This window comes from Peromyscus eremicus, chromosome 4 (assembly GCF_949786415.1).
Source record: "Peromyscus eremicus chromosome 4, PerEre_H2_v1, whole genome shotgun sequence".
Taxonomy (NCBI): domain Eukaryota; kingdom Metazoa; phylum Chordata; class Mammalia; order Rodentia; family Cricetidae; genus Peromyscus; species Peromyscus eremicus.
The window spans coordinates 272087-287473 of NC_081419.1; the positions used below are offsets into that span (position 1 = coordinate 272087).

Genomic DNA, 15387 nt, shown 5'->3' on the forward strand with positions numbered 1-15387 from the left:
TTGGTGTAACCTATGACTCCCACATTACAGTGTAAAGAACTGATTTCTCATCATAGCTCTCAGTCCTGTACCTTCTGGGTGGCCTCTGACAAACTGCAGCTGAACCTCCTCCATCCATCCTCTGCTCTGCCTTCTTCACAGAGGATTTGCATTTCAGTCTGCCCCAGATTTCTAACACTCGCCTGAATTTCAACTATGGACAATTCTCAAAACAAGTAATACAAAGAAGAGAGCTAGGAACTACATTGTTTACACCAAAAAGTTTGTTTTAGGCTACACAAAAGGCATTATTTTAAACCTTTGTGGAACTGCACCTATTATAAGTTACTACTATCGAGAATAAGATAAGCCAAGTCAGTGTATTCAATATTCTTAAAATGAAGAAACTATTGATGAAAAGGTTATAATACTTATTTTTTCATCTTAAAAATATTCTATATACATCTCAAAATCAAACAATGGTTTTCTATTGTACATTTTATAATTTTCATACTTAATATAAAAGCAAAGTCAAGTTATTATGTCTTTTTGAAGAGGTACTATGAAATTAGAAACAAATGTTATAATTCATGCCTCACAGAGATATAAAAATGCGAGAAAAGAAACACGGAGGTAAAGAAACTATATTAGTACACAGAGATACCTGTTACATACTCTCTCTTAAAATAATTTTTTGAGATTTCAAAAATGTTTTATAGGAACAGCACAAGAATGTCAGCACTGTTCTGTTTTTAACAAATCAAGTGTTTATAATGATGCAAAAATTTTCAGATTAAAAGGACTTGTTTTTCTGTCTCGATGACAAATATCTTGCCTCTGAAGTAGTTCAGAGAAAATATGGTGAATTGACATACCAATTATTTCTAGTTAAAATCATCTGAGGAATTCTGGTTTTCTTTATTTGGATCACTGACCTACTCTGTCCCTGTGCAGCCAGTCTTCCGTACACAGTGTTTGATGGCACTTGTCCTTCATGGATCAAGGTGGGATAAATCTGACCACTACAAAGTGGAAACTTGGTTACAGTGAATCTGAATAAATAAACACTGAAGTAGTAGTTGCCTTCTGTCTCATAAATCCCAGCTGCACATATCTGTTAGAAACATCTCTGCAAAGCACGGCCATGGCACGGATTTCCCCTGTTGCACATTCCGTCTGCATTAGCTGTTCTTTGTCTAAGGGCAAGTATCATGCTTGGACATTTCTTTGGACTTCACAATTACCTGAAAACCCTCATGTTCATGTGAATTTAGCCAAACTTTTAGAATTTTCTCTTACTAATTAGCTCTTGTGCTAAATAGGATCCTAGACCCAAACAAAGAGCATTTAGTAGAAAATTACTAAAATTACTAAAAAAGAATTTAGTAGGCTTATTTATACATCTCTATTCTCTTCCATTGATCTACATATTGGATTTTGTGTCAGCACTGTGCAGGTTTGTTATTGTAGGTCTATGCTGTAGTTTGGGATTGGGCACAGTGAAATGTCTAGCTTTTCCTAGTATTGCTTTGGCTATTTTGGATTTTGTATGCTTCCATGCAAATTTACAGATTAACTTTTTTAGTCCCATGAAGAGTGTAATTGGAATTTTGATGGGGATTATATTACATATGTAGATAACTTCTAGAATAAATTTAGTTTTATATTATCGATCACTCCCTAAATATGGAAAATCCATCCACCTTTCTGTCTTTTTCAGTTCCTTTCTTCTTTGTCATGTTGAATCCCCTTGTAGCTTGTATTAGGTTTGCCTACCACATGCTAAGCAAAAACTTTCTACTAAGCTACTGAATGTTATATGTTGATTTTTGTATCCTCCTATTTTGCTAAAGTTATATTACAAGTTTATGAGTTATTTTTGGTGAAGTCACGAGGACCTTTCTTGTGTTGAAACATATTTCACATACAGCATGCACTGGGAAGCAAAAAGTCTTTTCAACAAGTGTTGCAACCAGACAGTCACATACAAAAGACTGGTAGCAAATCTGTATCTCTACACTGTACAAAGTGAACTCAAAATGCATCAAAGATATTAACACAATATCTAGAATTCTGAAACTTCTCAAAGGAAATGTAAATAAAACATCAAGTATAGGTCTGGACAAGGACCTTCTGAAAGGGAAATATCCTTGAGAATTGACAAATAGGATTGATGATATTGGAAATAGGATTGATGATATTGAAAATAGGATTGATGATATTGGAAATAATGGGACTGATGATATTGGAAATAGGATTGATGATATTGAAAATAGGATTGATGATATTGGAAATAATAGGACTGATGATATTGAAAATAGGATTGATGATATTAGAAAGCTCTTGCATGACAAAGGAAACAACTGTCAGAGTGAAGAGACAGCGAGACATTGGGAGAAAAATTGTGCCAATCACACACTGGACAGAAGGTTACTATACAGAAAATGTGAATAACTTCAAAAATTAAACATCCAAAATGCCAAAATAACTAGTCAATACATGGCCCAATAAATTGAATTGATGATTCTCAGGAGAAGAAATCGAAACTACCAACAAACAGTGGGAAAAAATATCCAACGCCCTTAACCATGGAAGAAACGTAAATTAGAATTCCTTTAGGAGCTGGGGAGGTGGCTCAGCCAGTAAAGTGCTTGCCACATAAACATTGAGACCTGACTTGAGTACCCAGCACCCATGTAAAAAGCCAAGTGTGCTGGTGTCCACATGTAATCTCAGAGCTGAGGAAGAGCCTAGGGGCTTCTTGAACATCCAAGTCTAGTATCCACAGAAGCCTTGGGTCCTAGCCTCAGACACAAAGTGGACAGTTTCTAAAGCTGAGGCTGACCTCTGACCTCCACATTTATATGCACACATTTTCTCACACACACACATATATATATACCCTCACACATGAAACGTATGCAGGTACACAGACAAAATAAATAATATTTAAATTAAAAAAAATCAAGAATAGTGTTATTGTATGATTCAGCTCCATCAATCCTGGGCATGTACCTGAAGGACTTTAAGTCAGCATAACACAGCAATACTTGCATATCTGTAGTTATAAATAGCTTACATTACATAGAAAAATCAAGACAGGGAATGTGGCTAGAGGTTCAACAGAAAAACTGATAAAAACAAATATGACACATAAATAGAACAGAATTTTATTCAGTCTTTATGGCTTTATGCAGAATATGATCATGGCATCTGCAGGGGAAAAAGATGGAACCTAAGATTATTATTTAAAGTAAAACAGGCCAGACTCACAAGATAAACACTACATTTTCGTCCATACATGTATCTGTATTTAAATATCCTCATCTGAGTATGACATAAAAGTGGAAAGGGATCCATGAGAAGAAAGGAATTGGTCTAGAGAAAGGTGTTCCAGCTAAGTTTTGTCAACTTGACACAGGCTAGAGCCATCTGAGAAGAGAGAACCTCGATTGAGAAAATGCCCCCACCAGACTGGACTGTGGGCAAGCCAATAGTATGTTTTCTTAACTAGTAATTGATATGGGAGGCCCTGGCCAATTATAGGTGGCGCCACTCCTGAGCAGGTGGTCCTGGGGTGTAGAAGACAGTAAGCTGAGCAAGCTGTATTGAGCAAACCAATAAAAACACCCATCCATGGCCTCTGCATTGGTTGGTTCCTATCTCCAGCTTCTGGTCTTGATTTCCCTCTCTGACTTCCTTTGATGATGGACTGTGATGTGGAAGTGGAAGTGAAATAACCCCTTTTCTCCACAAGTTGCTTATGGTTCTGGTTTTCAGTGCAGTATTAGAACCCTAGCTAGGATAAGAGGGGAAGGGTACTCCAACAGGATACAGGAAAACACAAGGAGGAGAATGGCAGAGTTGGGAAGGCAGGGGAGCACGTGGAAGCAAGCAAATGTCATAATATGCACACAGGAATCTGCCACACAGATGCTCAGGCAGGCTGTGTGCTAAGGAAGTTTAATAGCAGCCCTCCTCCCCCCCAACACACACACAAAAGGCACCTCATACAGAGAAAACCGGTTCTATAGAACCAATCAACTCGATCTAATTTATGTTATTAATCTGTAATCTTTTCAGTGTTTAAAGTCATGCAGGTGTATCACATTAAACCTGTCACTATTAATATTAAAAAAAAAAAACAACTTACCAACTGGCTCTTTTTGGTTCTGAAAGAGAATCTTGATATTACTTCCATCCATATTTGCCATGTTTATTGTATTTCCATCTGTCCAGTACAGTTTCCTTAATTCAAAAGATATAGATTAAATATTACATGCAGATCCATTTATTGAAAAGTAGCATATGGCAAAGAATAAAGTAAGAAAACATATTCTGGGCATAGAATTAATTCTTTTTCCAAAAGGCCTAAAAGTGTTGGGCCCCTGTGCATTTTCCTAGGAGGAAAGCATCTCTTCTGCCATTTTCCTTTCTTTGAAAGAATTTTATCTTATTCTCATTTTCCTTCTCCATCCAAATCTGATGTTTAACTAAGACTACAACAAACTACTTTCATTTTGTCCTTCATCAAAACTGAATCCTCTTGGCTGAGAAGGAATTAGAATCTGTAGATTTGAAGAAACTCATTTCATCTGTTCCTCCTGAAAACTTTGGTATCACACAGGCTCCTGAAGTCACCAGAGACAAGAGCAGGGTGACTTTGCAGTGACCAAGCAGTAAGGAAGCATTCACAACCACCATTCCAATGAAATTGCTTTTCCTCCACAACTTTTTGTTCTAAACTCTCATTCCCTAGAAATACACACTAATGAGAACTTCTAAATTGCATTTCATTTAGATAAAAATCTCTCACCAGAACTCTGAATCTCTATAACAATTTCCATACTCACATTTACATTTTGACTGGATCCTCAATACCTGTATCATCTGAATTAAACAATCATTTTCTGTAAAATCTGAAATAAAGTACAAAATGTAAAAAGAAAAATTTAAATCATACTTTACCCCCTGATTGGGTGAGCTGCCAGGCACTGTGGCTTATCGATTCCATGGATAATTGAGGTTTTCAAAGAGCCATCTAGCCTGGCCACGTTAATTTGTGTTTCATCAAATTCTGAGCTAATCCAGTATAAATTACGTGAAACCCAGTCCACTGCTAACCCTCTGATGCTCTGAATATCTGCAAAACAGGATAAAGAAAATGGAGAGTGACTGAAGGTTCACATACACTTGGCTCCTCAGGTAAGTTATGCTCTGTCTAAGGGAAAACCTAATTTACACTTTAATTTGTCAGCAGAAATTGTACAAGATTGCAATCTCATTCCCTTATCAACACTTCTTAGGTCTGCATAATCATTAATGTCTAACTGCTGAGGCATTAGGAAACCTGAAGCAACAATTATCAACAAAATTAGAGTAACAGTCAATGATTCACCAGTCAGCCTTCGGAACAGACTCCGGTAGACACTGGTCTTGTGGGAAGAAGTGACCATGATTTGAGTGAGAATAATAGCTTCTGCAGTTGGTACCACACAGGTCTGGTTAGGAGAGAGTACTGTGTGTCATTAACAAATGAGCTGTTCAATGTTTTAAGTGCTGATTTGTTACTTATGCGAAATAAAATAATTCAACCTTCCCCAAACCAGCAGATTTGAACACCTTTCAACACAGACAATTATCAGGAATTTAATGGAATATGAGAACAAAACTAAAGGCATTTTAACATTCCTCCAAATGTTGACTCTGGAGTAATGACTGAAACCTAATTAAGTATAGAGTTAGTGCCACTAAAGAGGGCCTCTGCACTGTTTTTCTTTGATTAGTGAGTTGGGCATCTTGAAAAACAAGCATGGGGATGTGTTTTAAACACCCAGGGGCATTTTAGAAAGAGAAACATACTAAAGTGAACTGCTCCAAATCATGGAGATTAGTAATGTATAGTAGGACTGTTTTAGTAATTACCCATGTCATTTGAGAGCTTATCCCTGGACTTGTCTCTTTTTTCTCTTTATTTTCTAGTATTTAGTACTGCCAGGGTTCTTTAGTCACCAGCTCCTTGACCTTACAGTGGACATGTGTAAAGACAGACTGGTCAGTGAGATGTGGGAAGGGTGGAGGTACTGAGGGTTCAGGTGGTCCTCAGGCATGAGCTTCCTGTCTTACTTGACCAGTCAAAGCAGCTGCTACTTCACTCCAATGGAATCAATACATCTTCCCACTCAGTGTAAGCTAGCAAACTAGATTTTTTTTTTTAAATGGGAAAAGTCAATTAAAGTAGAAAACTCCAGACATACAAAACTTGCTAACAAAGCAGAAGAGGACCGGGAGTCCAGTGATTGTGCGGGCTGTGGAGCACAGAGGTGGGTGGGGCCTGGCTACTATACTTGCAAGGTCAGGAAGCCTTTCTTCAGTCTGCCTGGCCCTCACAGTGCTGGCTCCAGTCTCACATCCTCAGCCCCTCCCCTGTGTAGGGCTCCCTCCTGTCCCTGGTAAACCTCTACCTTCTGAATGTGGGCTTACGTTAGAGCACAATTGCATACTTTTTATTTTGCTCTTCTTGTTGTTGTTGAGACAAAAATAATACATTTCTTTACAATTAGACTTTCCTTCTCTCTCAGGGTACATTTCCTCCTGTCCCACCCTCTGGAGCTCACCTGCTTCAGAGAGGTAGTGCTAACAGAATGAGGTTTGGGGTCAGGCTCCAACCCTGAGGCCCTGGTTCTTTGTTATCAGTATCAGTTATGTAGGGTTTTTTTTTTTTGTTGTTGTTGTTTTGGTTTTTTTTTTTTGCAACATCTTTGCTCATCTTAACCTGAGGCAACATACAGATAAAGGATTTCTGAGAATCCTTTGGAGATGTAATATTGTTTTACTAGAAGACATATTTATAAAATACTTTTTAAATCAATCTGATTCTCAGAATATTTTAAATTATTTACTAATTGAACCAAATATATGGACTAGAGAGCATACATCTCTTTAATTGTAAAGCAAAACTCTTACATATATTATCAACATATATTTCTAATATGTTGAAAATTTCCTCAGACATGTGCAGCATACATTCAACATAAAGATTTACAGTGACTTAGTAAACACTCCATCTATAATCTGGAATTATAAGGGCACATCAATTATCTACAATACTCAAGTTAAGGCTAAAACACCTGAGGCTGAGGGTGTTTTTTGTCTGAGCACACCACAACCTCAATCAGAACTTTCTATCTTTGTGATTGTTTCGGCCCCAGATGACATTTTGCGTTACTAGCCTGACAGATGAAATCAAACCTGTCTTTTTTTCCCCATAACTAAACCCACGACTCATTGTTTTAGAGGACCCTAAAACTGTCCATGAAGGAAAAGTAGTGATGTGAAGAAAAGTAGTTAAAAGAAAATCACTGCATATTTCTTCTTTTTAATGAAAATATTGAAACAATATATTTTGACTCTTAACATCTGTTTTTTGATTAAGGCACTACAATGCCTTTGAGCAAGTTTCTCAGAAAGTTCAGCTTTCCTCTGTTTGGGGAAAACTCATTTTCTTGAACTAAACACAAATGATATATTCTGCAAAGTTCTTCCTTATCACAAAAGTCTCTGGTGAATGATAAATTTTAATTTTCAAATGTATCAAAATCACAAGACAGACGGATGAATGGCTGTATGTTAGACACACAGAGAGAGACATACACACAGACACACAAACAGATACACACACACACACACACACACACACACACACACACACACACACATGCATGCCAGCTAAAGCTATAAAGGTAAGTAAATGAGATTTTAGAAATGTGGTAATCATCAAGACAAACCCCACACAAGAATCATCATTTTTTGTGGAATATTTGCAGCTTGGTATAATGTAACTCATAAGTGTGACAGCAAGACAGAATGACCATAGGATTAATAGAAAGATTTTATATATCATTAGTTATAAGTAGGTGGGGAAAATCATTCCTGTTTAAAAAGAAGAATTTTTGAAAAAAAAAAAACATTTTGCTCTAGATTTTTCTATCATTTCTTTAGATATACACAAGTGTCAGAATATCGTCATAGGGTTTATGCCTTGAGCAACACACTCTTAGGTATTGGCAAGAAATTCACTTGTCAGGTGGGAGATTTAAATTGATTGGAGACAAGAAGAGCCTCATTTTTTCTACAACAAGAACAAATTTTAGTCTTTCGTTGAAGAAATGTCCTAAGTAATGTTCTCATATTCCCATAGGTGAAGTCCATTGTGATAGTGAAAAGGAACATGATAAAATATCCAAATAGATACAATGTAAGAGCAAAGCTAAAGAGCAAATCAATCCAGAGTCCTCAAATTCAAACACTGTATGTGGAATAATCAAAAACAGCAGCTGGACACAGTTAACATGATGAACTGGAAAACAAAGAGAAAAAGGTTAGCCAGAGTAACTAGGGGGGAAGCTAGAAGCTGGGTCTGGAAGACAGAATGAGTAACCCAGTGTATTTAATCAATGCTTTCAAAGGGCAGCATATAAAAGGAGAAGCAAGCATATTGAGATAATATTGGGGTTTTTCTCCCACTGGAATAGTAAAAGGCAAAATCCCATAAAATACAAAATGAGAGTACTGTGAGAAGATGCAGGGGTGATTGCCAAGACACGTGAACAAATACAGAGGCCAACCAGATGAACTTGAGGGTTATCATTATATATATCATGGTGAAGCTAAGAGTAGGCTAGTACTAGCACAGCCAAGAGAAGATTAATCCGTCAATTTGAATACTGTGCTTGGTTGAATTATCTTAAGTTATAGCTGAACAACAATAACAAAAGCTGCCGGGCGGTGGTGGCGCACGCCTTTAATCCCAGCACTCGGGAGGCAGAGCCAGGCGGATCTCTGTGAGTTCAAGGCCAGCCTGGGCTACCAAGTGAGTTCTAGGAGAGGTGCAAAGCTACACAGAGAAACCCTGTCTTGAAAAACCAAAAAAAAAACAAAAAACAAAAACAAAACAAAACAAAACAAAACAAAAAACAATAACAAAAGCTGATTCAAAAATGAACAGAAGACTCAAATAGAAATTTATCCTTAGATGATATAAAAATATTCAAAAGAATTTGAAAATGTGCTCAAATATACTATTCATAAATGAAGGAAAAATGATTGAAAGAATGATCAGACACCCCCTCACTCCAATAAGAATGACAATTGTCATTAAGTTGGGTAGGTAGGAGGTGGGAGGATCTAGGAGGAGTTGGGAGAGAGTAAAGAACATGATCTAAATATATCATATGAAAAATTGAAAATAAAAAGTAAGTTAATAAAAATGGCAGTTATCAAAAAGACAGTAGGATTTGTAGAAAAAACCCTTGTCCACTGATGGTAAGAATGTAAACAATTAGAGCCCTGTGCAAAGCAGTTTGAATTTCCTCAAAGCTTAAAAACAGAACCACAATAAAATCAACAATCATATCACTGTGTATCTAATCAAAATCAATGAACCAGCATCTTAAGACATAGTTCAAGTCTCATATTTATTCTCTACTCTTTATATGATCCAAGAAATGGAAGCACAAAAGTGAGTACAACAAGAGAAATCATGGTACCTATGAATAATGGGATATCATGTAGCCAAAGATGATAAAAATCGATAGATAGAACTTGAGATTATTACACTAAGTAAAATAAACCAGGCATTGGACTGACAAGCACCACATGCTCTCATTCATTTTCAGATCCTAAAGTGGATGATGTCATTGGAGTCACAGTTAAGTGGCAGTTAACAGAGACTGTGGCAAGTAGAAGAAGGCATCAGAAGGGTTAATCAGTAGAACAAAAGTTCTTAACTTAAATGATAAGTTCTATGTGCTTTAACACTGAAGGTTTTCTACAGGTAATGGCAGTGAACTGCACATTAAAAAAAAACTAGAAGAATTTTTGAGTGTTTCCACCATTAAGAAGTGATATATCCCAAAAGATTGATAAGTTTACCATGATTTAAGTGTTATATCATATATGCATCAAGATTTCACAAGGTACCATAGAATTATGTAAATTTTCATGTTATATAACAGTTCAAATAAATTTAAATATTTAGAATTAAAACAAATATAAAAACAACAGCAGATTAACAAATATTGGAAAATCTTCATGCCTTTGTGTGCTGATAGTAGGGATGTGAAAGTGAAGGAGCAGGATGGTGCTACCTCAAATCAAAACAAAAGAGTTATCATACAACTCAGGAATTCCACATTTTACTCTCATTTTGTGTGAAAGGATCTTATGCATCCCAAGCTGACCTCAAAGTCATTATGTAGCTGAGACTGATCTTGAACATCTGATCTACTTGCCTGTACCTCCCAAGACTGGGATTTTAGGCCTCTGCAAACATGCATAGTTTTTTTTTTTTTAATTTTTAATACATGTAAAGGAGAGATGAATTCTCAAAGGGACTTTGTATTATAATGTTCAAAATGATATTTTGAAAATAGTCAAATTTAGAAACAACCTATGTTGACTACTAGATGAATAAATAAACAAGATGCACTATAAACATCCAGTGAAATACTGTTCAGTCTTGAAACAGACACAAATCTGATGTATGCTAGAACATGGAGGGAACTTGAGGATATTCTGCTCAGCAAAACATGTCTATCACTAGAAAGATGGCTCAGTTAATGTGCAATTGTGAGGACCAGAGTTTGGATCAGAGCACCCAGTTAAATGCAGAATGGGCTGGCATACTTTCTGTACTCCTAGCATGTGGGTAGTGGAGACAGAAAGTCTTCAGGCCAAGCTAGGTAGCCAGAGAATCCCAATTAGCAAGTGATTTTGTCCAAGTGAGAGACCCTGTTTGCAGAACTACAGTGGGAAATTCTGATGTTTGCTGTGGGATAGTCTTTCTGTAAGCTGTGAATACATGTTGCTCTCATTGGTTAATAAATAAAGATGTTTCTCTAACGATGAGGCAGAATAAGGTTAGGCCATACAATCAAACTGAAGACTAGAGATGAAGAAAGGTGGAGTTGGGGCAGATGCCAGCCTGCTGCTGAGGAAGCAAGAAGTATAGAAAATGATATAACAAGTCACAAACCATGTGGCAGTGCATAGATAAGAAATCTGGGTTAATTTAAGTGTAAGAGCTAGTTAGTAATAAGCCTGAGCTACTGGCCAAACATTTATAATTAATACAAGCCTCTGAATGATTATTTGGAAATAGCTGTGGGATGGGGCAGGATAGAGGAAAGCCTCTTTTTATAGATGTTAATCTCTGACCTCTACATATACATGCACACCTGTGTACTAAACTGCGTGTGTATTCACAATGCAAAAACACATACAACACATATAAACACCTCCACACATATATAAAATGCCACTCAATAAAAGAAACACCATACCTCTTCTTGCTCACTTCTGCACTAGTTTCTCTAACCTCTGTCTAATTATCTGTCACCTCAACCCTTTGTCATATCGTAACTTCTGTGCAATATCAAAACTCTGTCCCCTTCTTTACACCTAAGGTTCCAGACTAATTTTTGTTCTTATTTTTGAATTTGGAGGAAGGGTCTTGGTAAACAATGCTGGCCTTGAACTCTTGATCCTTCTGTCTCTATCACTTTAGTGCTAGATGTACACCATCACGAAACACTCAGTATCAAAACCAGGACTTAATGCATGCTAGTCAACAAGTCTACCAACAGACCCAAATCCCAGACTTGGTCAATTTTTGTTTTGAATTTAGAATATTTCTGTAGATTTCTAATATTATCCTTGCCCATTATTTCTCAGTTTCACTATCATTGCAATCTCCACTTGATATATCTTTCCAAGGGTTTAGCTCACCTATATCACCTTTAAATCTTACCTGTGGTCCCCCATTTTGTTAAGGAAAAAAGAAAAAAAAACAACAAAACAATCCCTTACTTTTTTATAATCTCTTGGGGGGATATGATGCAACATGAAGTCTCTATGGTGTATAGCTACTTTCTTACCAGGGTCTCCCGAAGGTTTCTAGATCTTCATGCCTATGGATTCATCAACTGGGAACCCATTTTCCCCAAGGCCTCCTTACTTCCTCCTGACTCAATGAGTACCTCAATAACTCCATGTCAGAAATCAGTGTGAACTGTGATTCAGTTGTCTAAGTGGCTTCCCCATGGTACAGTCCTTATTACTCTTAACCTTACATTGTAGTTATTTAGTCACATTGAGATATACTGCCACATGTGATGTCCCTTTAGTTAGTGAAATGTCTTGAACTTTTTAATCTTTGAGTACAGAGCATTTCATAAGTCTAATGCCTGAGGTGTGGAACCTAAAAAGTGCTATAGAGTTTCTTTAAAATCCTGCACATTAGAATGAAACTGCATACTCATTTTTCTAATTGAAAATATGAAAAATAGGCATAGATAGTATGGGCATTTACCAGATTTATCTATGTATGCAAAGTTCTCAATGGGTGGAAGTTGTTGGCATCATTATGGTTGTTTTGGTTTCTTTTCTTTCTTTCTCTTTTTTTGCATCACAGATATTATTATTCCACCACAAAAACTTTCTGGGTGAACATGAGAAATGGAAAATTCTGATCAGTCATCAGTAAGCAGCAGATGTCCCACAGCTAATCTTTCTAATGTTTCTAAAGTCTAGAAAGCATTGTTATTGTGGACCTGTTCTCATTACCTTAATTCTTCCTGTACTAATTGTTAGAATAATTATTATTTTCAAACCATTATTACATTTAATACTTTGCAATATATAGAGAGAAAAGCTTTGCTTCTCATTGACAAAATAATTGCTATAAAAGTGGATGATGTTTCAAACATGAATGGACAGTTACTAGATAAATTCCATTAGATTCAAAGTTCATTGAGAATTACATATTTAGATGAGCATGATAGTACTCACTGATACCACCAGTGCTATGAAGGCAGAGGCAGCAGAATAGTACAGCAGACATAAAGCTTCTTTGCCAATAAAAATGAGATTTGCCTGAAAATGATGTGGACTCTCATAATCTTGCCACTGTGTGTCTAAAACTCTTTGCTCACATTTCAGATGAACAAAAATATTTTGGAGGAGAAAGACAATGGTGCATTTCACCAAGATAATACCAGGGGATCTACAGACAATACTGAGCACATAGGAAGCACATGCTGTCAGAAATAAGCATGTGCTTAAAGCTAAACCTCTTTTTTCTTCAACTCATGAAGTTCTTTTATTTATAAAAGGGAGGGACATGGAAGAGAAAGAACCTGTGTGGTCAACAGTGAAACCAAACTCAGGTATAAATGAAGCTCTAATATTCCCCAAAATGGCAAAGATGACTGTAGGTTTCACTTATCTATGAAAGTGGAAAGCAACATGAACCTCAAAGTAAGTACATCATTAGAGGGTTAAATTAAAGAATAAAATAAAAGGAGGAACTCTAGAGAAAAATATGAACAAAACAAAACATGTCCTAGTTGATTTTCTTCTCTTCTGCTGTGGTAAAACATTGTCCAAAAGCAACTTGGGGAGGGAAAAGTTTATTTCATCTTACATTTCCTAGGGCACAGTCCATCACTGACGAAAGTCAGGGCAGGAAATGAAGGCAAGAACTGAAGCAGAGGCAATGGAAGAACATTGCTTACTGATTTGCTCTCCATAGCTTGCTCAATTTACTTTTTTATACCACCTAGGACCATCCACCCAAAGATTGCACTGCCCACATTCAGATGAGTTATTGCACATCAATCATTAATAAAAAGTGCTCCAGAGACTTTCTCATGGGTCGATCCTTTGGCTGCAACTCTTCAGCTGAGGTTCTCCTTCCTAGATGGCTTTGGTTTGTGTTAAGCTGACAAAAACTAACCAGCACAATCAACCCAATTATTCTTTCTTACATTAGGAATTTGAAGGTACATTCATGATTTGTAATATTCCTATTGTGTTAACTACCAGCAGTGTGCTAAATTTTTCAGAGGCACACTGTTGTGCAAGAAAAGTATACTTCTGACCAGTCCACATTTGGGAGGTCTGACTGGGCTCTGGGACCACCTTAAAAGCATAGTGCTTTGAGCTGATGAAATTCTGCTCCAGTAACTTGCAATGAAATCCTGAATCATCTTATTGCAGCATAATGAAGGATACAGGAGTGCTAATAATGTGGTTCTGAGGGTAAGCTTTTTTCTGTAAAGTTCTTCACTGTGCCTTTGAGGCAACAGTTCAGTTTCTATGACCTTGAGCTTTCTCATCTATAGAATGGAAATTATTCATTTGTAATATTAGATGTGCAGAGAATAAGTGAGATGGCCTTTGTGTCACACTAATGTTAGGTTATTTATCATACCCACTCAGTAAGCCTGACAATATGAATGATGGGAAACAATTTGGCCCAAGAAGGGACTCAAGAAAAAAGCATTATTGGTACCAGAGAATAAAGCTGTTTGCTGTCCAGCTCTTTCTATGAATTATAAGGTCTTTTTCTCTCAGAATAAAAATATATTTGATTTTTGTGATGGCTAATCTTGGTTGTCAACTTGACTAAAATCTAAGTAGGTGGGCAGGCCTATGAATGACTTTCTTTTTTGGATATTTTGAGGTAGCAAGACCCACCTTAATCCTGGGCCACATTTTCTAGTGGCAGATTATATAAAAAGCACATGGCAGATGGAAGCTTTTGTTTTTTGTCTTCGTTCCTTCACTTTCATTGGAAAGTTCTTCTATTCTGTTCCCAAGACATTTCTTCCCTGCTATTAGAACTCACTTCTTCAGGATTCCAAAACAGGGTGAAAACCAGGGGCCTTCTAAGACTTCCCTAGAACTTCAGCACAAGATTGTGACTGCTGAAATATTCAGCTTTATGGACTGAACAACTTCTAGGTCCTTATCCTTTCTATCAGAACACATCTGTTGTTGGATTGCTTAGACCACAGCCTTACGGCAGTCTAATATATATATATATATATATATATATATATATATATATATATAGTATATATATATACTATATATATACTATATATAGTATATAAGTATATATTGTATATAAGTATATGTATATATTGTATATAAGTATATGTATATATATTAAATAAGTATATATATTCAATTAGATCCTTTAGAGAATACCAACCAATATCATTTTATGAGAGTAGAAATAACACATATGGACATACATGTGTATGTATATGCATTTTTGCACATACTGCATATAAATAATACTATTAAATTTTTGATGAATATGCTTATAGTCATATATTACCAATTATCATTATAATGAGTTGTCCCCATTCTGAGCTACTTAGTGTAAACAGTTATTAAAAAAAGGTCTTTCACAAATAACATATAAATGCGAAGTCTAGTGGTGTAGAAGGTAGAGAATGTTAAGACAGGCAAGCTATTGTTTCCTTTAAGAAAGCTTGAACCAGTCAGTGTTTTTCTCAGGAAGCAGGGATGGTTGGGTATATTTGGAGTTCAGTTTGA

General features: G+C 36.4%; 1 protein-coding gene across 1 annotated transcript in view; it reads right to left on the reverse strand.

The window, feature by feature from the left end:
• Positions 1–15387, reverse strand: part of LOC131910103 (low-density lipoprotein receptor-related protein 1B-like) — an 83729-nt gene that overhangs the window by 32194 nt on the left and 36148 nt on the right. Inside the window, exons 5-6 of the mRNA XM_059262192.1 lie at positions 4948–5122; positions 4133–4227 (exon numbers count right to left, since the gene is read on the reverse strand). Of these exons, the coding sequence (XP_059118175.1) occupies positions 4133–4227; positions 4948–5122 (270 nt within the window). The remainder of the gene's footprint in view (positions 1–4132; positions 4228–4947; positions 5123–15387) is intronic.